The 20,598-nt window shown below is 49.2% G+C and overlaps 1 protein-coding gene and 1 non-coding gene across 2 annotated transcripts in view; one reads left to right on the top strand and one right to left on the bottom strand.

Moving 5' to 3' along the window:
* Positions 1-9,702, bottom strand: part of Fam83f (family with sequence similarity 83 member F) — a 32,975-nt gene extending 23,273 nt beyond the window's left edge. Inside the window, exon 1 of the mRNA XM_004634641.2 lies at positions 9,154-9,702. Coding sequence (XP_004634698.1) covers positions 9,154-9,636 — 483 coding nt within the window. The 5' untranslated portion in view covers positions 9,637-9,702. The remainder of the gene's footprint in view (positions 1-9,153) is intronic.
* A 7,640-nt stretch (positions 9,703-17,342) lies between these two features.
* On the top strand, positions 17,343-17,476 carry LOC111817624. The gene has a single exon (XR_002821774.1). It is a non-coding gene; the product is annotated as a small nucleolar RNA SNORA70 (small nucleolar RNA).
* The last annotated feature ends 3,122 nt before the right edge of the window (positions 17,477-20,598 follow it).

The following is a 20,598-nucleotide window of genomic DNA, read 5'->3' as shown; positions in this document are numbered from 1 at the left end:
AAAAAAAAAATAGGGGGTCTGAACACGGGCTCACCAGGACCATGGTTCCAATGGGGTCCTGTTCCCTGTGTGGTTGCCAGGCTGCCCCAAGACATCTGTGCTTTGTCAGCCAGGGCTTCCCAGCTGTCTGTGGCCATGTTACATAGTATTAGGCTTACTAATTAGACATCATTACACACCAGGCTCCCTGGCTACACTGGCAGCCGGTGGAGCCCAATTCTGCCCAGCCAGGCTGCTTCCTCCCTTGGGCCCCTCAGCCTCAGAGCTGGGCTCTCTGTTCCCAACAGTGCAGGGCACCCAAGGGGCTCACTTCTATGGCTCTGCCCCTATGAGGCTGTCACTTTTGATACCTATACCCTGAGACAAGGTTGAAAGAAGGGGGACATACAAAGGAGACCCAGGCTGGCTTTCCAGAGAAAGAGGACAGATTTACCCACGTGAGCAAGGTCAACTAATTCAGCCATAAAGAACCATATGTGACCCACCAGGGAGTAAGCAAAGCAATTCTTTTCACGATCCTAGGCCAGCTTTTCCTTGCCCATGGCATGCTTCTGGGACACCTTCCCCTGCACTAAGTCGGTGTTAATTAGTGAAAATTATCTAACGCAAGCTCATTTTAACATTAGCTTAAAGCCAAACATAATTAGGAAGATATATCAGCTGCTAAACAAAAAAAAAGGCCAATGAAGATACACAAATGAGTGTTAGGATCATCCCCTGGTTTGGGTTACGGCCTTGAGCTCTCAGCACTATGTGACATAGGACAGAAGGAGCCTGATCTCAAGGGCCACCTGCTGAGATATTTCCTGATTGATACGTCAGAGCAGGGCAAGGGCAGAGCAACAGAGCTGGCAGCTTCCCTGGGAGGTTCTGAGAAGCAGCTATGGTAACTCCTGGGTCTTGCCGTTATTTTACCTGAGAAGGCTTCCCCAGAGAAGCAAAGATGTGTGGGAAGGGGCCTGGCTGATGAAGACACTCAAGAGGCTATTTGGGTGATAGGAATAGCATAAATTCACCTGCCCCAGGCCTCCTAGCAAGGCCCTACCTGCACCTCGTTCCCACCACTGGCTAATTCGGCCATCAGGTCCCAGGAAGCCTCGCTCACCTGGGCTCAGCACTCGCAAAGCCTAGGAAGCAGACTCAGTTCCCATCCAGCTCCGCTATCACCAGCCATGAGACCTTATCTTCTCGGACCCTCCATTCCTCATCTGTTATGGAAAGTTGCTGGACTGTCCTTACAATTACATAAAATAATAATTCTAAAAATGCTTGAAGGTGTGTCTCAGTGGCAGAGCACTGTGTAGTATGCACGAGGTCCTGAGTTTGAGCCCTAGTACTAGCAAAAATAAATAAATAAATAAATAAATAAATAAAAGGGTTAATGTATTCTCCTACCTTAATGCCCAGTAAATATTGGCTATCAACACTCCTTCACCACCACTACTATCCTGAAATTTATTTTCTTCTCGTCTCACACATTAAATTTTAAGGCAGGGCCCACATTTTACTTGCCTATAAATCTCTGGTATCTTGGGGCCGGGGAGATGGCTCAGTAGAATAAGTGCTTGCCTGGCAAGCACAAGGGCCTGAGTTCAATTCCCGGTTCCGCAAAAAAAAAAAAAAAAAAAATCATCTCTGGTATCTGCACATGATAATGTATGTTCTCGGTTAACATGTTGGGTGAACATGCCAATGTGGGAAATGTGAAGGTAATTCAGGAACCCACTTGGGAGGAGAGTTAAGGGCATGTACAATCTGTCCTCGTCACTGAAAGGAAAACCATCTCCTAAGTCACTGCTATAAAAAACAAAACAAAGAGAATACTTATCTGGAGCCTTCCATGTGCCGGGGAAGCACAGCGAGGGGCCCACAGAATGATGACCCACATATAAGCTGTGCCCATGACGAGTTTACAGATCATCATGAAACTGAGCCAGTGAGATGCATCATTAAAAAGTCACAGGCCTTCTTCCAGGGCTAAGACCTGGGGATCATGAGCATGTCCAAGGACTCCATGTACTTGGAGAAGAAAAAGACAAAGCTGGAGAGAGTAGCAGCTCCAGTGTAGGCTGGCCTTTCACTGCACGGTGTGGAAGGTGAAGGCTAAGGAGGGAGATGGGTGGTTGAGCGTTGCCTAAGGTGACTCATCCTTGGGGGAGCTCAGACAGTGCCTGGGGCATGTGGTCTGCTGGGCCCAACCCTGGGCACATTGGCTTTCTCCCCACTCACACTGGAAGCTGCTCCCGAGATAGGCACTGCTTCATACACTCTAATGAAAAGAGGCAGAGCTGCCCACGAGTCAGAGTGGTACAGCACTCCCGGGGACAAGAATATGGGGAGGGAGGCCTAGGCTGGGAATTCCAGCAGGGCCTCAGCCTGTCAGGGAGTGCCCAAGTCCCAAGGGCTCATAATGTGCCTGTGGAAAGGATGATACAGATCCCCAGAAGCTTCCTATACCCAGAATCCCAATGTCACTTCCCCACGTTGCTGAGCAGAGTCCTTCTCTTCCCACTCCTGTTGGAATGGAGCAGCTAACAGTCACATATTTGTCTGTCCCCAGAACTAGTCTGTGAGCCTCCCAGGAGCTGGCTGGTGACAAAGGTAGTTTGAATGCTTCTGGAAGTTTCTAAAGCAAGAGATGGCTCTGAAGGGCAACCTGAATCTGAAGTAGGAGGACACAGCCTTGAAGTCAGGCCTGGGTGGAATCCCAGTTAGCCTCTCAAGAGTTCCATAACCTTCTGCTTTCTCTGAGCCTCAGGGAAAATATCACTTCCTTTGCAAGATGCTGAGAACTGGATTAATTAAAGGTAACAACACGCAAGGCATCTATCATCTCTCAACAGTGCTAGCCCTTCTTGAGAAATGCCTTTTGTCTACACACATTACTCACCTTTCTCAAAAATGCTTTCTCATAGTCTGGCATTAGGGTCTCAGCATGATCTTGTGAATGTAAACGAGGAACAAAAATGATCTTCATTTTATAGATGCAGAAATGGATGCTCAGCAAAGTAGAATGATTTGCCAATGTCACCCAGCAAGCAAGGGAAAGAAGTGGCTAGAACAAGAGTGGGGACTCGCAGGCCCCTGCCTTGCAGCCCTGGACTCCTTCTTGGGCCCTGTAGCCTCTGCCCCAAAGACGCGGCTTTGCCACCAAGAAGCCACCAGGAGGTCCTGAAGTTTACTGAGGCCTCCTCACCTCCTGTGATGGAACTCTTGGGGAAACACTGCCCCCCTCAGAGTTTCAGCGACCTACAGGGTAGGATTTCAGAGTCAGCCCAATGGCCTACTCAGCCTCACTTTCACTCTCATCTTCTGGGGCCTCCTCTCCTAATGACAGCTCTAGGTCTCCAGAGACAAAGAACACAAAGAGTCTTTCCAGACTACCCTGAGGCTCTCTGGTCCAGCCTGTGCAGCTAGCCAGGCCCTTCTCAGGATCCTATTTGAGGCGATCCCAGTTTAATAACCGAGGAGTCTCTTTACCTTCCTGTTTCATCTGCTCTCTCTGCCCACAGCAGATTCCAAAGGAGATTTTCTGACTGAGGATTCTGATGCCACAGATTTCTGCAGGGAGCTCCAGAGGCAGGTAGAGAGCTGTCCTCACCAATGGCCACCAAATCAAGGCCAATAAATACACTCAAAGAAAAGGGAGACTGGTCACTCTCAAAGGAGGAAACAGGAAGCTGTCCAGGGCCTCCAGCACTAACCTCCTGGATAGGACACCAAGCTTCCTGGGATGAAATTCTACCTTGCTGCCCTTCCCACTAAGACAACAGCAGTGACTTTCCAGGACAGTTAGCGTTTATATGATACCTGTTAGGATCCACGGTTTTTAGTCTCTCCTTTTTGAAGCCCTCTGGAAACCTAGACATAGTCTGCATTTTATAGTCAAGAAACTCAGGAATGGAAGTGATTTTCCCAGTATACAGTTGGGAAGTGGCCAGATCGAGACAGATACTAAGAGCTCTCAACTCTGGAACCTGTCCTCTGTCCTTGATGTCATGCTGGGTCTCTGCTGATCAGGAACCCAGTGGCTGGGATCAGTGATTAAGCATAAAAGTGAGACACTGAACCCTAGAGCCAAAGCACCAGGGGATTGCCAGGGACGCCCAGACAGGCTGGGGCAAGATCTGAGAAGGGCTGAGAAGTGTGTATTTCCTAGAGCTGGGGCATTATCCACTAGCCACAATAGGACAAGGACACTGGCATTGCCAGGGACCTCTGAGCAAAGCCTATGTGGAAATGGTCACCTGTGAAAGGACGCAAAAGTTAGGAGAAGGGATAGTGCGTAGGGACTGCAGGACCATGGGCTGCCCTAGGAGGACTCCTTTTGATTTATGTGCTTAAATCTGCTTCTAAGAGGCAGCTCCAAAGCTCCTAAAGTCAGCTGTCCCTCTGAGATGAAAGGGGAAGGGAATAGGACAGGGGGAGGTATGAGACATCAGGAGAAAGAGGTGGGACCAGCTCTCAAAAATGGTGATGAGGAGCCAGAAGGCATATCATCTGACTCTCAGATTTCATAAACCTGTACAATTTAAATATATATATATATATATATATATATATATATATAGAGAGAGAGAGAGAGAGAGAGAGAGAGCTTTTTTGGAAGGCATCTGCTCTATCACTTTATGTGAATCCCCAGCACAGTACCTGCTATAGGGATGGTGCTTGGTACTATTTGCTGGATGTAGTTAAATGAGGAAAATATCAATTAAAGCTCCTAGGAAGACTGTGGGCTCTACTCCAGACAAAGGATGCCATCTGCAAAGCTGTGTTTCCTGGTGACATAAACTGGTGACTCTAAGACTTTATGGCAACCCCGGAGTACTTGAATCCCAGCAGTTCACTGCTCCCTCCCATCAGCTGCACTGACCTCACTCTACCTTCTCTGGAGCCTTCTCCTAGCCCCTGTGTCCCTGTCCTTCCACTTCCCTCCATCCTATCCCGGCAATTCAGAGCATCCTTCTTTCTGCTGCCAGCTAGCCTTAGTACTAAAGAAGTTCCCTGGGGTAATGGGCAATTCAGCAGGGAAGGCTCCAGACACTTCTTCCCTGGATGGACTGGGAAAGAGTTCTCAGTTCTTTAAAGGGGTTCTTGACCACCAGCAATGGAGGATGGCATCTGCACAGCCCCTGCAAAGGTGACCAAGAGGAAGGTTTCTGCCCTGCCAAAGCTCACAGCCTAGTAGAATAAGATGGGTTCTGTTAAAGCAAGCTGTGTGGAACTTTTGGATCTGAAATTTCATAAGATGCCCAGGAAGAGGTGGTCACTCAGTCAAGGATTGCAAGAGAAAGGACAAAGTTATCAACAGGCAGCAAGGGATAAGGACAGAACCAGCCTGGTTCTTTGCCCCTCCCCTTTCTCCAGTAACCAGGCAGGCCTGTTCCACTACCTACTAGACAGGATGGAAAGGAGCGGTGCGTAGCCAATGACAGCTACCAATGACAGCAGCCTCCCTCTCCCGGCTATGCCTGTCATCTTCACAGGGTCCCTGGTAATGCTGACAGAGGACCGGAGGAGCTTGTGTGATCTCCTTGTCTTTGGTCTAAAGATGTCACTCTATCCTTTCAGACTCAGAGGGCTTCACTGCAAAATGAAGACCACATCTGCCTCACAGTTACTGAAGCACTAAGGAAACAAGAGCTAGCTGGTTACCTGGTGTATTTGGGTTTGGACCCAGGAATGCGAGGCCAGGGAACAATCTTTGAGGTGAGAGCGAAGAAGTTTTCTGCAATACCCACTTATTAGCCTTCAGCCTTAAAAATAGGTGCCCCTGGTCACAGGAGAGGCTGGGCATAAGGAGAAGCAGATGGTTTGGTGCCACCTCATCTTCCCTGTTTTGTTTAGACATGTCTGCAAACATCAAGGCCCTCACATCAAGAGCCTTCCAGGTAAGGCTAGTGCCCCTCCTGCCACTCTCCATGTTAAGAATTTGTCATACTAATCTGCAACGCCACATTAGCAGTCTATTAGGCTACTCAAGAGCAGAGGCATGCTTCGTCTTTTTTTTTCTATTAATGTATGCTTGCCAAATTTTGCCCAGTGACCAAACAGATGCAAGTTGTCAGCCTGTGAGGATTGGTGGTGTTTGTTCCTCTTGCTCTGGCTTTGCAAAGAACCAAGGGTTTTCCTGTGTACACATGGTCTTGCTATAAAGCAATGATCTGAGCTGCCCAAGTGTTGGTGACTTGCCCTGGTCTTTTTTTTGCTAGCGTGCCATCGGCAGAAAGGCTCATTTCTGAGCCCCAAAAGGCACCCTTTCTACCTATAGTTTAAGCAGACAAAGGACGTCATTTGTTGACCCTAAAATACACAGATCTCCCAAGGGGAGGGGGAACCTCCCTCTACATGTAAACACAGCTGAGTCTCAGAAGGCTGGTTATCTTGCACAGCTTGGGAACAGGACTCTGACTTTTGCAGAGGCCCCAAAAGCAGCTAGGTCAGACCACAGGCCTATTTCCATACCTGCCCTTCTTGGGGAGTCCCATTATTTTCAGCATCCCTTAGTCATGGCAACTTCCTCTGGACCTTAATTTCCTGTTTATTGTTTGGGAACAAAAATTACTGCACCAAAAAAAATTACGCATCTTAGAAAATTATTTTAAGGATCAAGTGAAAAAAACTAAATCACATGGTTAGACCTGTCCAAGTTCTTCTGCCTCCCCTCTGTCCCACCCAGCCTCCAGGCAGTCAGACTCACCCAGGAAGCCAAAGACTCTCTCTCACAAGTCTGCCCCACCCAGCCTCCAGGCAGATTTACCCAGGAAACAAAAGAAACTGCCTCCCTCAGGGTACACAGGAAGGAGAAAGCAACTGAAAGTTGTTTGCAAGCTGAAAAGAGTGGGGTAGAGTTAAGAGATCAGACCTAGTCTGGAGGTGCAGCCTTTAGAACTCAGGTTAGAGACCTTAGTCTTTCTATATATGGCTACATGACCTTTGGGCAAGCCCATTTCCTTCTCTGTACCTCAGTTTCCTCACCTGTGATGTGTGCTATACAGACATAAGGGCCAGTGATTTTTTCTGAGGGGGTACTGAGATCTAACTCAGGACTTTGCGCTTGCCAGGCAGGTGCTTAGGAACTGTGATTAAGGGGAGGGGGTCCAGAAGGCCTGGCAGTTGGGTGAGTATAGACAGGGTCAAAAGCTCCTGCTTCCAGCTAGTTTAATTCTCTCTCCCCTCTCTGCAACTCACCTCCCTCAGGGGGACTTCCCAGTATGCACATCCAGCCTCAGACCCGCCCCCCCTTTCCTCCAGCAGAGCCCCAGCATTTGAGCCCCAACTTGGATCTTCTTTATGAGTAGTGCCTGGCATGCACTACTGGAAATAACTACTGCTTAAAATCTGTCCTTGTGGGATTGATTCACAACTATTAACGTTTCTGTTGCTAAATATTTAAAGAGTCAAGAAAACCCCACTAAGCAGGAGAATCCTATCATCCTACATGGAACTAGAAGTCCCAGAGGCCAGGGGCCTTGTCTCTCCCTTCATACAACAAGATCTACAACCTGTGACCTAGATTGTGACTAGACTGGCTCCATTCAAACTCCACTGCACCATTACTTTAGACAGTGGGGCAGGGTAGTGCAATGTCAAAGAGGAAAAGCTTTGGTGTTTGCATCCCGGCTCAGCCACTCACTAGCTACGGAACCTTAGACAAGTAACTTAACTCTCCTCAATCCTGCTTTTTCTCTAAGAAAAAAGAAAAAAATATTTCTCCCAACGGTTGTGAAAAGTAAGGCAAACTGTAGGTTAAATCATTAGCACCACGAGCAGCACGTAATAAGTGCTAAATAAGTTGAGCCTCTGTTAGGATTACATCACGAGACCTGACCCCTGACCTGGGCTGCAACTTGCTGCCCAGCATTGCCACCCACGTTCTTTTCCCCTGCTCTGCATTCAATCGTGCCTCTTTCTTCTGCAGAATGCAATATACAAAGAAGTTCAGTCAGGCAGGGAACAATTACTTAGAGCAGGAAGGTGGAAATACCCACAGTGAAAAATTAACCCTTCCTCCTAGGTCGTCTAGATTACCCCTTCCAGGAAGAAGGGCTCCACCAATGGTTTTCCCAGCTTCCTGGTTCCTCTTTAGGGCTCTTTGGCCTCCAAGTATATGGGGCCTCTGTGTCACATGGTCTGAGCTGGGTTACAACGGTGACCCCAAGTCTCTCCTGCTGCACACTATGAACGGGGCACCAAAGGCTGCCCGTGTTTTCTGCTTAACAAATCTCAGTGGAGGGGAGCTAGATTTAGTAAATAAAAAGTAGGCTATCCAATTAAAATTGAATTTTAGTAAGTGATGAATAATTTCAGTTCCAGTATGTCCCACACAATATTTGAGATAAACAAATCCCCCCCCCAAAAAAAATAAACCTTTCTGGTTATTTATCTAAAGTTCAAATTTAATGGAATGTCCTACATTTTGTCAAACATTACCCAAGTCAGAGCACAATAAAAGATTACGAAGTCTCCCCCAATCCACTATCAAGTAGCCTCCCACCCCCTTTCAACAAGTCGAGCAGATGGGCTAAGCAGGAGCTTTTTCCTGAGCTGCAGAGTCCAGAACCTGCCGTGCCAGAATGCCCAGAACCGTGCCAGACCATAGCGGGTACTCAAAATAGCTTCTCCCATTCATTCCTGGCTGCCTCAGCACCAGTGCTGGGCCCAGGAGGGGAGTGTATGTGAGGGTCCCAGGTCAGCTTTGTGTGTGGGCTGCCCAAGAGCACAGCTGGGTGGGAGCAGGGATGGGGAAGTCACCCTGGCCAGTTGTTTTGGAGATTGAATGAAACAATGGCTAAGGATATATTTTGCAAATCTCTGCGGAGTGCATAGGTTATGACCAAAAGACCTGCAAATGACCCATTTTGCTATGGGGCCTCGGGAAGAGAAGCACGTAGAAGCACAGAGCACATAAATCCAGTGCCTCTGGACACTGTAATAACAAAGACTACAGTGCAGCTCTTTGCGATTTGCCAAACACGTTCACATCCATCCTTTCTAGAGGGCTCACTACAGGCCCACGAGGTTATGGCATGTCGGAGACCATTTTCCAGACAGTGGCTAGGGTGGCTTGTATTATTAGGCGCACCCCCGCCCCCGCTGTCCAAGAGGCTGGGGGTAGGGTTCCACCGATGTGGGGCGCAGGGCCAAGCCTACCTTCTGGGCCTGTTGGATCATCTGCCTGACCACCTGCTTGAGGTGTGGTGCCTTCTCTTCCTTGGGGGGATGGGTGTAGAGGGTGACGCGGCTCACACCGCGGAAGAAGCCATTGTCCGTCCAGCCTAGGTCCAGCGGGGGCACCTCGGTGTCGGAGCGGTCTGGCCAGTAGGCCAGCGACTCTGCAGGCTGGGCCCGGGCGGGCGCGGGGCCCTTGGACTTGGCTTTGCTCTTGCCCCGCGTGGCACTGGAGGCGTCCTCGTAGGGGCTCCAGGCGGCACGGAGGGCCTGGCGCTCCTGGCTGGAGAGGAAGTTCCGCAGCCGCTCTTTCTGGACCCGCTCGTGATAGGCCGGCTCGCCCTGGCGCAGCAGAGCCTCCAGCGCGGCCCGTCTCCGCTCGCAGTAATAGAAGGCGGCCTGCGCCTCCGTCACCTTCTCGTTCACGTGCAACTCGTCCAGGCAGCTCAGCTGGGACTCGGCCATAGTGTCGCGGCCGTCGGCCCTGGTTGCCGGCCTGGCCCCTGCCCCGCACTGACGGCCCAAGGCCGCACCTGGAGTCGCCGAGGGGCGGGGCGCCTCACCTGGTTGAGAGGTCGGCCTCAGCCCCGCCCCGCGGCCTCCAGCCGGCCAATCGGCGCGGGCTGCAGCGTGGGCGCGGCCGTCGGATGGGGCGGGGCGGGAGGGCCGTCGGGCGGGGCGGGGTCGTGGCATCTGCAGCCCTAGCCGGCTCTGCCACGGCGGGGCTTTCTTAGGGTGCAGTCCGGTCTGTGCTTGGCGGCGGCCAGCCCGGGTCGAGAGGCCCAGCGTGGAAAGGAAGTTGGAGCGAGGCCCAGGTTAGACCCACGTGTAATCCCGGGGCCACTTCTACCTGCTTACCAGGACCTTTGGCCGTGGGAGGTTGTCCACCTAACTCTTCCCGCAGGCGTCCCTTGTGCCCTTTCGTTTTCTGTGCAGGTACTGTAGCAACCAGTGTTCTGGCCTCTGGGGTCGCCCAATCTGACCCCAAATCTTGTGGTCTCCTGCTGGACTGGATTTTGGTATGGGAAAACAAAATGCTAATGAATCCCGTGTTTCACGCCCCCGTGTCCCAGTTCTTAGATTAGAGGCCTCCAGGGTCTGTCAGTCCAACACCTTCACTACAAAAATTTCTTTAAAAAAAAAAAGTCATCCAAACAGAAAAGATGTAAGCAGCAGCAGTGGAAATTTACTCCAATTTTGATTTGAAGTGTGTGTGTGTGTGTGTGTGTGTGTGTGTGTGTTTGGGCAAGATAGGCTGCTACAGGCCTGATTACTATATTAGTGATTCAAAATATATATTTGAGCTCAAGGAAGAAAGCCTTGCAGACACACACACACACACACACACACACACGCACGCACGCACCCCACCGGCAGCTCTGCAGTTTCCCATTGGATTAAGTACAATCTTCTTAGTCATTAACATATTATTTTGTTCGTGCGCTGCTGTACAATTTGATTCTCCACATTCAAAATATTTTCAGATCATAGCAACCAAAGGTTCACATTTCTCTCATTTTGTAGTACAGCATCTCAGAGCTGGAAGGAGCTTTAGAAACTAGTCCAACCCCTCGTTTTATAAACGAGGAAATTGAGGCCTAGAAACAAGTGCTCTCCCTGGGTTCCTTGTAAAAGCAGAGGCAGAACATGGGGGCTGCTAGGCTCTGGGTGTCTGGGAGGCCCTCTCTGCTTTTCTTGTTTAGGTTATGGGGGATGTGGTGATTTTAACCCTGGGGATTCTGCCCAAGGGGGGTGTCACTTAGCATTTCGATGCCTTCCACTGATGGCCTGGTAAAAAATGAGGGAGATTTTCAATCATCTGTACATTTCATAACGCTGGTTCTAGGCATCCTGGCTTGGCCCAAAGACAGGATTTGAGTAGCAAGGTGCCTGACACACACAAGGTGGTCTCTCCTTTGCCGCCCCCGGCAGTGGAAGGCTACCGTCCTGGTAAAAATCCGCTCTTAAATATTACAGATAAATTCCATCTTTATATTAGAGAGCATAGAGTTTGTTTCGTGAAGACTTCGGTCTCTACAAAGGCCAGATCCTGTATTCCAGGGACACAGAGGAGCTCAGGAGAGTGGAAAGGAGGGACAAAGTTAACACAAGCAGTGTCATGGCCCAAGCGTGATAAAAGTGTTTTAATAAATGCACTCAAGTGCTTGGGCGCCAAGTGGCTCACCAGACATTTACGCAGTGCCTGGTGTGCGGCAGGCACATGGTTCACGCTCAGTACATCTTACTTAAGGAATGAAGTCGGGCTGAGAGAATGCTATGGGTAGGGAGCTGAGGACTGAAGGCAAAAGCAATTAATCTGCCCAGTGGGATATGGATAAGAAGAACTTGGCCTATTAGAAAGAGATTTTGAATGGAGCCTGAAATGATGAGAAGAATTTAAGCACGAGAAGGATTTTTTGCGGAACTAGGGATTGAACTCAGGCCCTCAAGTGTTTATTCTGCTGAGCTATCTCCCCAGCCCCAAGAGAGGGATTTAAGACATGCTAAAAGTTAGCACATCATGCTGCTATGCGGTGCACGTGGTTCAGGTTAGAGAACTACCTTTTAGAGCCTTACTGCTGCTTCTATAAAATGGATCACAGGTGCTGACTTTCCAGATTGTTGGGGTTTAAATAGGATCACATATCTGATTTCACTTGCAATCCTGTCCAACGGCAGAAAGTGGTGTAGAGTAGTGTTTCTAAAACTTTACTGAACATAACAGTCATCTTCCTAGAGTGAGTCTGGTTAAACTTCAGATTCTAATTCAGTGGGAAGAGGCCTGATGGCCTGCATTTTTGACAACCCCCCAGGTATGCTGGTAGTGCTGACTCACACAGCATGGTGAGGATTTTAGAGCCATGTAAATCAAAAGCCTGATTTCCTGGTATTAGCTGTGTGTCCCTGGGAAAGTTGTTACTTCTCTCTGGGCCTTGGACTCATCATCAGTGATACATAGGCAATAATAAGCTCTGCCTTGGAGGATTTGTTTTGAGAAGGGGAACAAGTTAATGGAAACTATCTTACTTTGTGGGAGATCTGACACAGGTAGCCACCAGGAAAGGGTAGTGGAAGATGGAGCCAGAAAGAGAGGGATATTGGAGCCAAATTATGGGACCTTGACTTTAGATCTTATTCTGTCAGCTACAGAGGAGCCACTGAAGGTTAAGAGAGTGAAAAGGAACATACAGAGGCTGTTATTATGTGCCAGTCACGGCTAAATATTTTATGTATACTTTTAGTGAACTATGTAATTCTGTTTGAAACATTATTCCCCCCATTTTACAGCTGAGAAAAGTGAAACACAGAGGTTCAATAGCTCACTCTAGGTTACCTAGCTAGTAAGTGCAAGAGCCAGAATCCAAATCGAGACCATCTGACTCCAAAGCCTGTCTACATATTCACTTTGCTGTTCTGTCAAGACTGAGAATGTTAGAAAGGGACAGTAGAAAGTGTTCACCTTTTAAAAAAAAAATTAATTTACTCATTCAACAAACATTCGGTGAGTGCCTTGTATTGTGCTAAGGGTTAGAAGTCATTCATTCATTCATTCATTCACTCACTCACTCACTCACTCACTCACCAGATCCTTGTGGAGCCTTACACAAAGTTCAAGGCCCTTTTCTGGGTGCTGCACATGCAGTTCTGAGCAAAAGCAACTTGAGGCTGACACTGAACTAGCATGCTTAAAGCCTGGCTTTTACTATCCAGGGGCATAGACATTATAAGACGTGAGTTGGGATTGGACAGAAGCTTAGAAGCAGAATAGAATATTTTAGAAACAGTTCACACTGAAAAAGACTTTTCAGATCTAATGAATATGACATGCGCTGAGGTCTTTGCTAAGGCATCCTGTATATTCCAGGGTCACGTTATTCAGCTCCCATGTTAGAAAGGTTCATGTATAGTAGATAACATGCTTGCTATTCAGAACAAAAGGAGAAGTAAGCATGCTAGCTACCTACCCTGGTGACTCCCTGGCTGGAAGTCAAATACGACATAGGGCTGGAGTATAGCTCAGTGGTAGGGGGCTTGCCCAGCATGTGAGAGGACCTGGGTTCATCTCCAGCCCCACAAATAAACAAAACAACAACAACAACAACCACAACAACTCACAGAAGTCTTCACAAGGCAAGGTGGTAAGGGATCCAGTGGGTGAAGGACATAGAGACATTTAATATACAGTGACCCACTATGACCCGACTTCCTTCCAAATTTGTTAGACTGTGAAAAGGATTGTTGTAGGGCATTACAGAAAAATAAACTGAGGTTCTGCGATGTCCTCTTCAAGGTTACCAGCTGTCAGTGGAAGTCTAGGATATTTGTTCATGAAGCCTGACCCCCATTTCCACCCTACACACAGTGAAACACCCACTATGACATAAAGATTTTTTTAAAGAAACCTCACCTGTGGGGGAGACTGATTTCTTTTAGATGTGTGCCCCCTAGATTAAGCTAAGTAGGTTAGCTGGAGTCCAGGAATGTTCCGTGATGTGGTCACCTTCTCTCCCTGACCCTCTGGTTCTGGACCTGAAACTTCTCTGAGCTATGTGGGACCCATCCTGGTTGCATTTCCAACTTCAGGAGGCCTCCTTGGCCAAGGTGACTGCTGCCTTCTAAGGAAGCCCTACCTTCTGGGGCAAGTCCCCGCCCACTCCTTCATTCTCTCGGCTTCCTGGGAGGACACTGTCTCCTCCTACCTGAATTCTTGGCTCCAATTCATCTTCTTCTCACCCTCTCTCTGCCTTGAACACTGCAGGCTGTGTGCTTGGTAGAGATATGACACCTTATAGTTAACATTAATTGTAGCTGTGTTCATCCTTGCGCACGTCTATTTTCCTCAGCCTGCCTGTGTAATTTGAGTCCCAAAATAGCCCACCTCATGTTATATTCTTAGATAAGTTCCCCAGGGGTGACTTTTTTCCTCTGTAGCAATTTGTGTCATGGGCACCTATTATAAAACTTGGGGGGCCTCTCTCATACCTCTGAAATGTTTCTTTGTGGCCTGGTCCCTGAGTGGGTGGGAGAAGAAGTTCCACTGCAGGTCCTAGGCTGCGACAGGCAGCACAGCCTTCTGCAGCCTCTGACCTACCCTACTGTCCCTTGAAATGAATACTTTGAGGCCTCACAACTGCACCTTCGGGACTTACCTAAGGCTTTCATATGCTCATTCAGTGATCTGCTTATTTTGAATCAGGATCTCCCTATGTAGTCCTGGTGAGACTTGAACTCACTATGTAGCGGGGCTGCCCTCCACTTCTTGGTGCCCCTCCCACCTCAGCCTCCTGAGTGCTGGGATTATAGGTGTGTGCCACCATGACCTGCTTCAGTGATTCTTTAATAAAGATTGTATCGTAGGTAAGTTCCACAGATCTTTCAGACTCAAGACTTTATTCTCTCTGTAGCTGTGGGGTGTACAGGCTCCTTGTCATCCAACTGTCTTATTTTCTTTGCTGTGCTCCACCCTGTGGATCTTTTTTTTTTTTTTTTTCAGAACCGGGGATTGAACTCAGGCCCTTGTGCTTGCCAGGCAAGCATTTATTCTACTGAGCCATCTCCCCCGCCCCTCAGCCTGTGGCTCTTGCTTGTCTCTCTCCATGTTGAAATTCCTCGACGTCATCCCTGGCCTTCCTGTCTTTCACACCTCACTGCTTCCTGGGTAGTTTTGCTTCCCTGTGCTTGGATGACTCAACGCCACGTCACCGTCTGAGGTTGCCTGCTGACCATCTGTCCTTGGACATCCCACAGGCCCTTTTGGCATAACATGTCCCAAAGGGAGCTCTCATCCCCTTCCTTTGTTCTTCCTGGGTTCCCGGCTCTGGAGTGAATCAGCTGTCTCTCATCTACCTTCCTATTTTCGAGAGATGCGAACCCATGGGGGTGGCTTCCTCTTGGTCCAGCCTCCTGGCCAAAAGAGGCTGCCTCTGTGCTGCCCCTGTCAGTCCTTGTCGCTCTATCCCTGCTACCACCACCATTCCCTTGCTTCCCACCTTCCCCACCTGCAATGTTGCCAGAGCTTCCTGCTCAGCTTCCCTAACTGGAGGCCTCCCCGCCCAATCCCTTTTAGAGGGCAAATACAAAGATTCATCCCCTGAAGAACATTTTCCAAGGTGAAAGCTCCTTGAGGCTGTCTGCGCCCCCAACCTGCTGTGCTTCCTCCAGGCGTGGCCTCCTTCCTTGGCATGGCATTTTTTCCCTCCATCCACCAGTCGCTCAGTTTTCTGTCCGTGGCGCGTGGTCACTTCATTTACCCAGTCCTAGCTCCTGCGCTCTGGGCAGGGATGGCCTGGCTCCCTGACAGGGAGCTGTCAGATCCTGGATTGCAGCACTGCTGCCTGCTTTTGCACCCAAACCACTGAACTTTCACGCAGCCCCCTCCCTCACCAGCACTTTACTTTGAACAGACTGGGAAGTTCTTAAAACTGAGTAGGATTTTCTCTCTCCTTCTGTCACAGATAAAGTATGAACGTAAGGATAAGAACCTGGGACACAAAAGGCAGTTCAGTTGAACAGGACTCTTCAGCCATTCAAGCACACAGTGCGACTCTGTGTATGTGTGTGTGTGTGTGTGTGTGTGTGTGCACGTGCGCGAGTGTGCACGCGTGCATGCACACAGGGCATGTGGGAGGGTCCACTGTGAGGTACACAGACCATCTTTGAGGGTGAAAAGAATGTCAGTGTCCATGTCCTCCTGGGAGACTCTGGTCTGGAGTGAAGGAAGAGAAGGACAGGGTCAAGACGGACAGATTTCAAGGAGGCTGGCTGGGAGGAGGCACGTGTTCCACACTTCTTCTGCCTGGACACTCTTCCCTTGTCCCTTCCCTAGGGGCCTCTTGTCAGTGTGCTCCTGGGTTGGGCTGACCCTGAGCAAGAGCTGGTCAGTCCTCTGGCTGGGGCTTTTCTGCTGGCTGAGTATCAGGAGAGGATTCCTGACAATGGAGTAGGTGAATGGAGACAACCTGAGGTTCCAACCCAGGGCGCCTCGTCATCTCACCGTGCCCATCTTAAATCATTCCTTGCCTGAGGTAAGGAGGGGGTGTGGTGTCTAAAGTTCACTGTTTATTTCCTGTGTGCTAGCTGCAAGCATCACATGTGATGGGAGCTTCTAGTACGTCCATTCACTTCATCCTTATCTGATGTATTGTCATCCACATGTGACATCACCGATAAAGCGAAGTCTCAGAGAAGTTTAGCAAACTGACCAGGGTCACACAGCTAAGGATTCCAACCCAGGTCTACTCACCACCAAGTCCATGGGATGCAAGGGTCAGATGAGTTATCAGAACTGCACTGTCCAAAATAGTAACTTCCAACCACATATGGCTATTCAAATTAATTACTAATTAAAAATTCAGTTTCTTTATCTCATTAGTCACGTTCAAAGTGCTCAATGGTCATGCATGGCTAGGGGGCCATAGATGCTGGTCTAGAAGGTGTTTATCATTCTAGTGAGTTCTTTTTTTCTGTATTTTTTTTTAAGGAAAGATCTACAGGGTGTTCAGGGTCTCACCACTAGATTGGACTCATAGTGATTCTCCTGTTTACAGCCTCCCAAGTGCTGGGATTACAGGCATGCACCACCATGCCCAGTCTCAATTGCTGTCTCGCTGTCTCGCTGTCTCGGCTCACCCCAGGGGCCGGCACTGCAGGCCCGGGATCAAACCCCTAGGGAGTTCTTTAAGAGGGCCCTCTTGCAGAACCTCAAACTCAGGAAGTGCTATGGAAGCCTGAGAAGCTGAGAAGGCTTTTCCAAGGAGTCAAACCTTGAACTAGTCCTTAGAGAATCTAGAGAATTGGAAGGGAAGGGCAAGGCACTCTGGATAGGACCTGACAGTGGGGAGGCAGGGCAATCATGCCCCAGCGCAGAAATGGACCTGGTACTGAGGGGGAATGGGTGAGTGAGCGAATGCGTGAATAAAGGTAATAGTCAGGCATGCTGGTACATGCCTGTAATCCCAGCACTCTGGAAGGCTGGGATAGAAAGATTGCATCTTTGACTCCAACCTGGGCAGTTTAATCACTTATTGAGAGTATATCTCAAATTTTAAAAAAGGATTGGGGATTTAGCTTGGTAGCTTAGTAGCAAATGCCCTGGATTCAATCACCAGCACTGAAAAAATAAATAAGCTCAAGGCAAATGGCAACCAAAGCAAGTAATTTGGTGTCTACCTCTGCAGTGGATGAAATAGACTGAGTTCCCTTGCTCATGGGTGCCTAGCGTGCAGTGGCTGTGAACAGCAGCCTCCTTGGTAGTGTACACAGCCTCTTGCTGGTGTGGGTTGCCTAGGGGACCTTGGGGATACTACTTCCTGGTGGATGTTTGTGTATCTGAACTCATGTATCCCCAGTCTACGCTCAGGGTAGGTAGCAAGGTGCCTTTGGAAGCCCCAAGGGACAGTAGGGAGGGCTCATGTTGCATGAGTTGTCAGGTCCATCTGTACTGGGCTGCAGAACGAGGAACCCGTGATCAAGGCCTTGCACACATTCAGGAGGCCACCAGAAGATCCACATGTCAAAGGAGTGGGGCTTCCCCAAGCTTAATCGCATGGATTGGAGACATAATTGCTGAGAAGCACCTCATCCCTGGGAGCTGTGGGGTGAATCTTGCTTTTCTGGCCAAGTAGGGGCCTTGTATTCTTATTTATTTATTTATTTATTTATTTATTTATTTTTATGTATTTAGGACAGGGTCTACAGGGTCTCACTACATAGACCGGACTCATAGAGATCCTCCTGTTATCAGCCTCCCAAGTGCTGGGATTATAGGTATGTGCCACCACGCCCAGTCTCAGTTACCTTCTCAGTGCATCACAGGAGTGAGGCCCGCACAGCAGGCCAGGGATTGAACCCCAGCTGCTGCGCTCTGCCTAAGCAGGTGCTTTAGTCCACTGAGCTATTTGGCCAGCCCAGGCCTTATATTCTTGAAGGCCTCCATAGTTCTGTCCCCCTCTTCAAATCAAGCTCATTAATAAATCTTTTGTTTTTTCTATCAATAGATCTTACCTCTACCTAAAATAATTATTTTAGGTCATGGGGTCTGCATGTATGTACATACATAGGCATGGACTAAAAATGTATTTTTGTGTGTGTGTATGTGTGTATGTGAGTGTGCATCTGAACATGTGAATATGTACATGTGTGTGTTTCAGGAATGGGAAGGACAGAGAGGAGACTGGGAGGTTGGGAATACAGGAAGCTGTCAGATCTTTGAATTGCTCTGTTGCAGTTGGGAGCCGTGGAAGATGTGAGAGCTGGGAACAGGCAGGATAAGCGTGGTGCCTGAGATCATGGGAGCCAGGACAGGATGCTGGACGAGAGGCGGGAGAGCCTGTGATGGACTCCAGCAACCCTTAGCGCTATAGACAGAAGGCTGCTCCACTCTGGAGGCTGGGATTGGGGTTTAGGGAATTGTCGGGAAGGACAGGGTCATCTCTCCATCCCTCCAGGCAGGAAGCTTGGGGCAGTGCACCCTCGGGGCTGTGCAGGCATCGTGGGCAGCCTGAGGGAGCAGGCGTGGCCATTGCTGGGCAGATTGTAGCTGTGAGTACAGTACCTCCCCTCCTGCCTGCTGGCAGTGCCAGGAACATTTGTAGCAATTTTAAAACAACACTGACCAACTGAGGGGGCTGGCTAGAATTATTATTTCCTTAGCATCTGTTCATCCCTGTTGCTGGGACCTGGAACCTAAATGTCACCAGGCAGGTACCCTGAGTGTGCACACTGCTCCAGGGCAAAGCTGCTGGCATTGCACATGCCAGGAATGTGGCTCTGGGCTGAGTAGGACAATTGGAAAGGAGGAAGAGGTTTCTCTGTCTTAAAAGCTGGCTAGGATCTGGATGGAGGGAAATAGGAAGGGGACCTCCAGGTAGCAGGAGTGCATGGGCACAGTTACCAGGGAAGAAACTACAGGGCAGAATTCAGGGGTTGAGGGTCATCCAGATGACAGCCCTGTCTCCTGGAGGCATCTTGCACCTCAAATTGGGGATGCATGGACAGGTGTTTTATTTTGTTCTTTGTCTCCCCTGTACAGGGAAATGAACTATGTGTGCGCTATCATATCCAAACCCTTCTATTTTGAGATATAGCTTTGAAGTTGCCCAGGCTGGTCTCAAACTTGTGATCCTCCTGCCTTGGTCTCCTGAATAGCTGGGATTGCAGATACACACCACCTTGCCAAGACAGGGAGAAAGCTTTCCAGTAAAGATAGTGGGTGCCTGATCTGAGTGAGGTGCTCTGTAAAGTAACCAGGCCCTGGATGGGTGTAATCGGGATGGCTGGTATCCCAAAGTGGCCCTGGGAGGTTGCTACTGCTGATACCACTGCCAGCCTGGCACTCTCGGTCAGCAGCTGATAAAGAAAAAATGATGCGGTGATGCCTGATACAGCCTGGTAAGGAAGGCCTTGTTCGAGATGATTATATTAGCCAGCTTTTGCATTGCCGAGATACCCACAACTTACAGGAGGCTTAATTTGGCTCAGGGTTTCAGGAGATTCTGTCCAGGGTCAGCTGGCTCCAGTGCCATGCTGGAAGGGCATGGCAGAGCAAAGCTGCTTGGCTCATGGCAGCCAGGAGCAAGGAGGAGAACAGTGCCAGAGAGGAAGCTATGAAGGACCAGACTTAGACCCCAAGACTATACCTCCACAACCCACTCAGACACCCAAGTATGTGATCCACTAATCCCCTGAGTAGACCCCAACACCAGTCAAGTTGACACTGCCCTAGCAGCTGCTACCACTGAGAGGTACAGGAACTACCAGAGTGGGGTCAGATAATTGGGGGAGAGAGATTGGGCTCAACTTTAAACACAGCATGAGCTGGTGGGGATTTACAACCAAGGAGCAATAGGTGGGGGTGGGTGGATGAAAATTACTCAGCAGAAACATCAGGAGTCAGGGTTCTGACTAACCTACCTGACAGGATTCCTGCTAAAGACAGACCAGGATGATCAGACATCAACTGGGAGAGTATGCGGGAGGAGGAACTGGTCAGATATAGAGGAGATCAGATGTCCAGGAGTGGGTTACGGCTCATTGACTTAGAGCTTTTTGCTAAAATTGGGTCTTACCAAGAAGTGCATAGAGGGGCCGAGCAGAAGATTGAAAAGACTGACTCAAGCTCAAGTGGAGCTAAGCAAAGAATCTTTGCCACGCCCTCAGCATTTTTCCCTCTAGGCCACTGTGACAGTGGAAGCACCTCTGGGAAGACGTGAGTGAAGGAAAGGAGGATAGCTTTCCAAAACTCACTTTCAACATCAGCAAATTAACAGTGTGTTAGGTGCAGAAAGATTACCAGAGTGCAGGACAGGCGAGTGCCAAGGGGAAGGTTTTTTGCAGCAACGATTTCTCCCTGGGGATGAGATTGGGGGATGTGAGGAGAAACACGTTTCTGCCAGGCTGTGTGTGTGTGTGTGTGTGTGTGTGTGTGTG

This window comes from Octodon degus, unplaced genomic scaffold (genome assembly GCF_000260255.1).
Source record: "Octodon degus isolate 3935 unplaced genomic scaffold, OctDeg1.0 scaffold00064, whole genome shotgun sequence".
NCBI classification, from domain to species: Eukaryota; Metazoa; Chordata; class Mammalia; order Rodentia; family Octodontidae; genus Octodon; species Octodon degus.
This window is presented reverse-complemented; position numbering and strand designations above follow the sequence as displayed.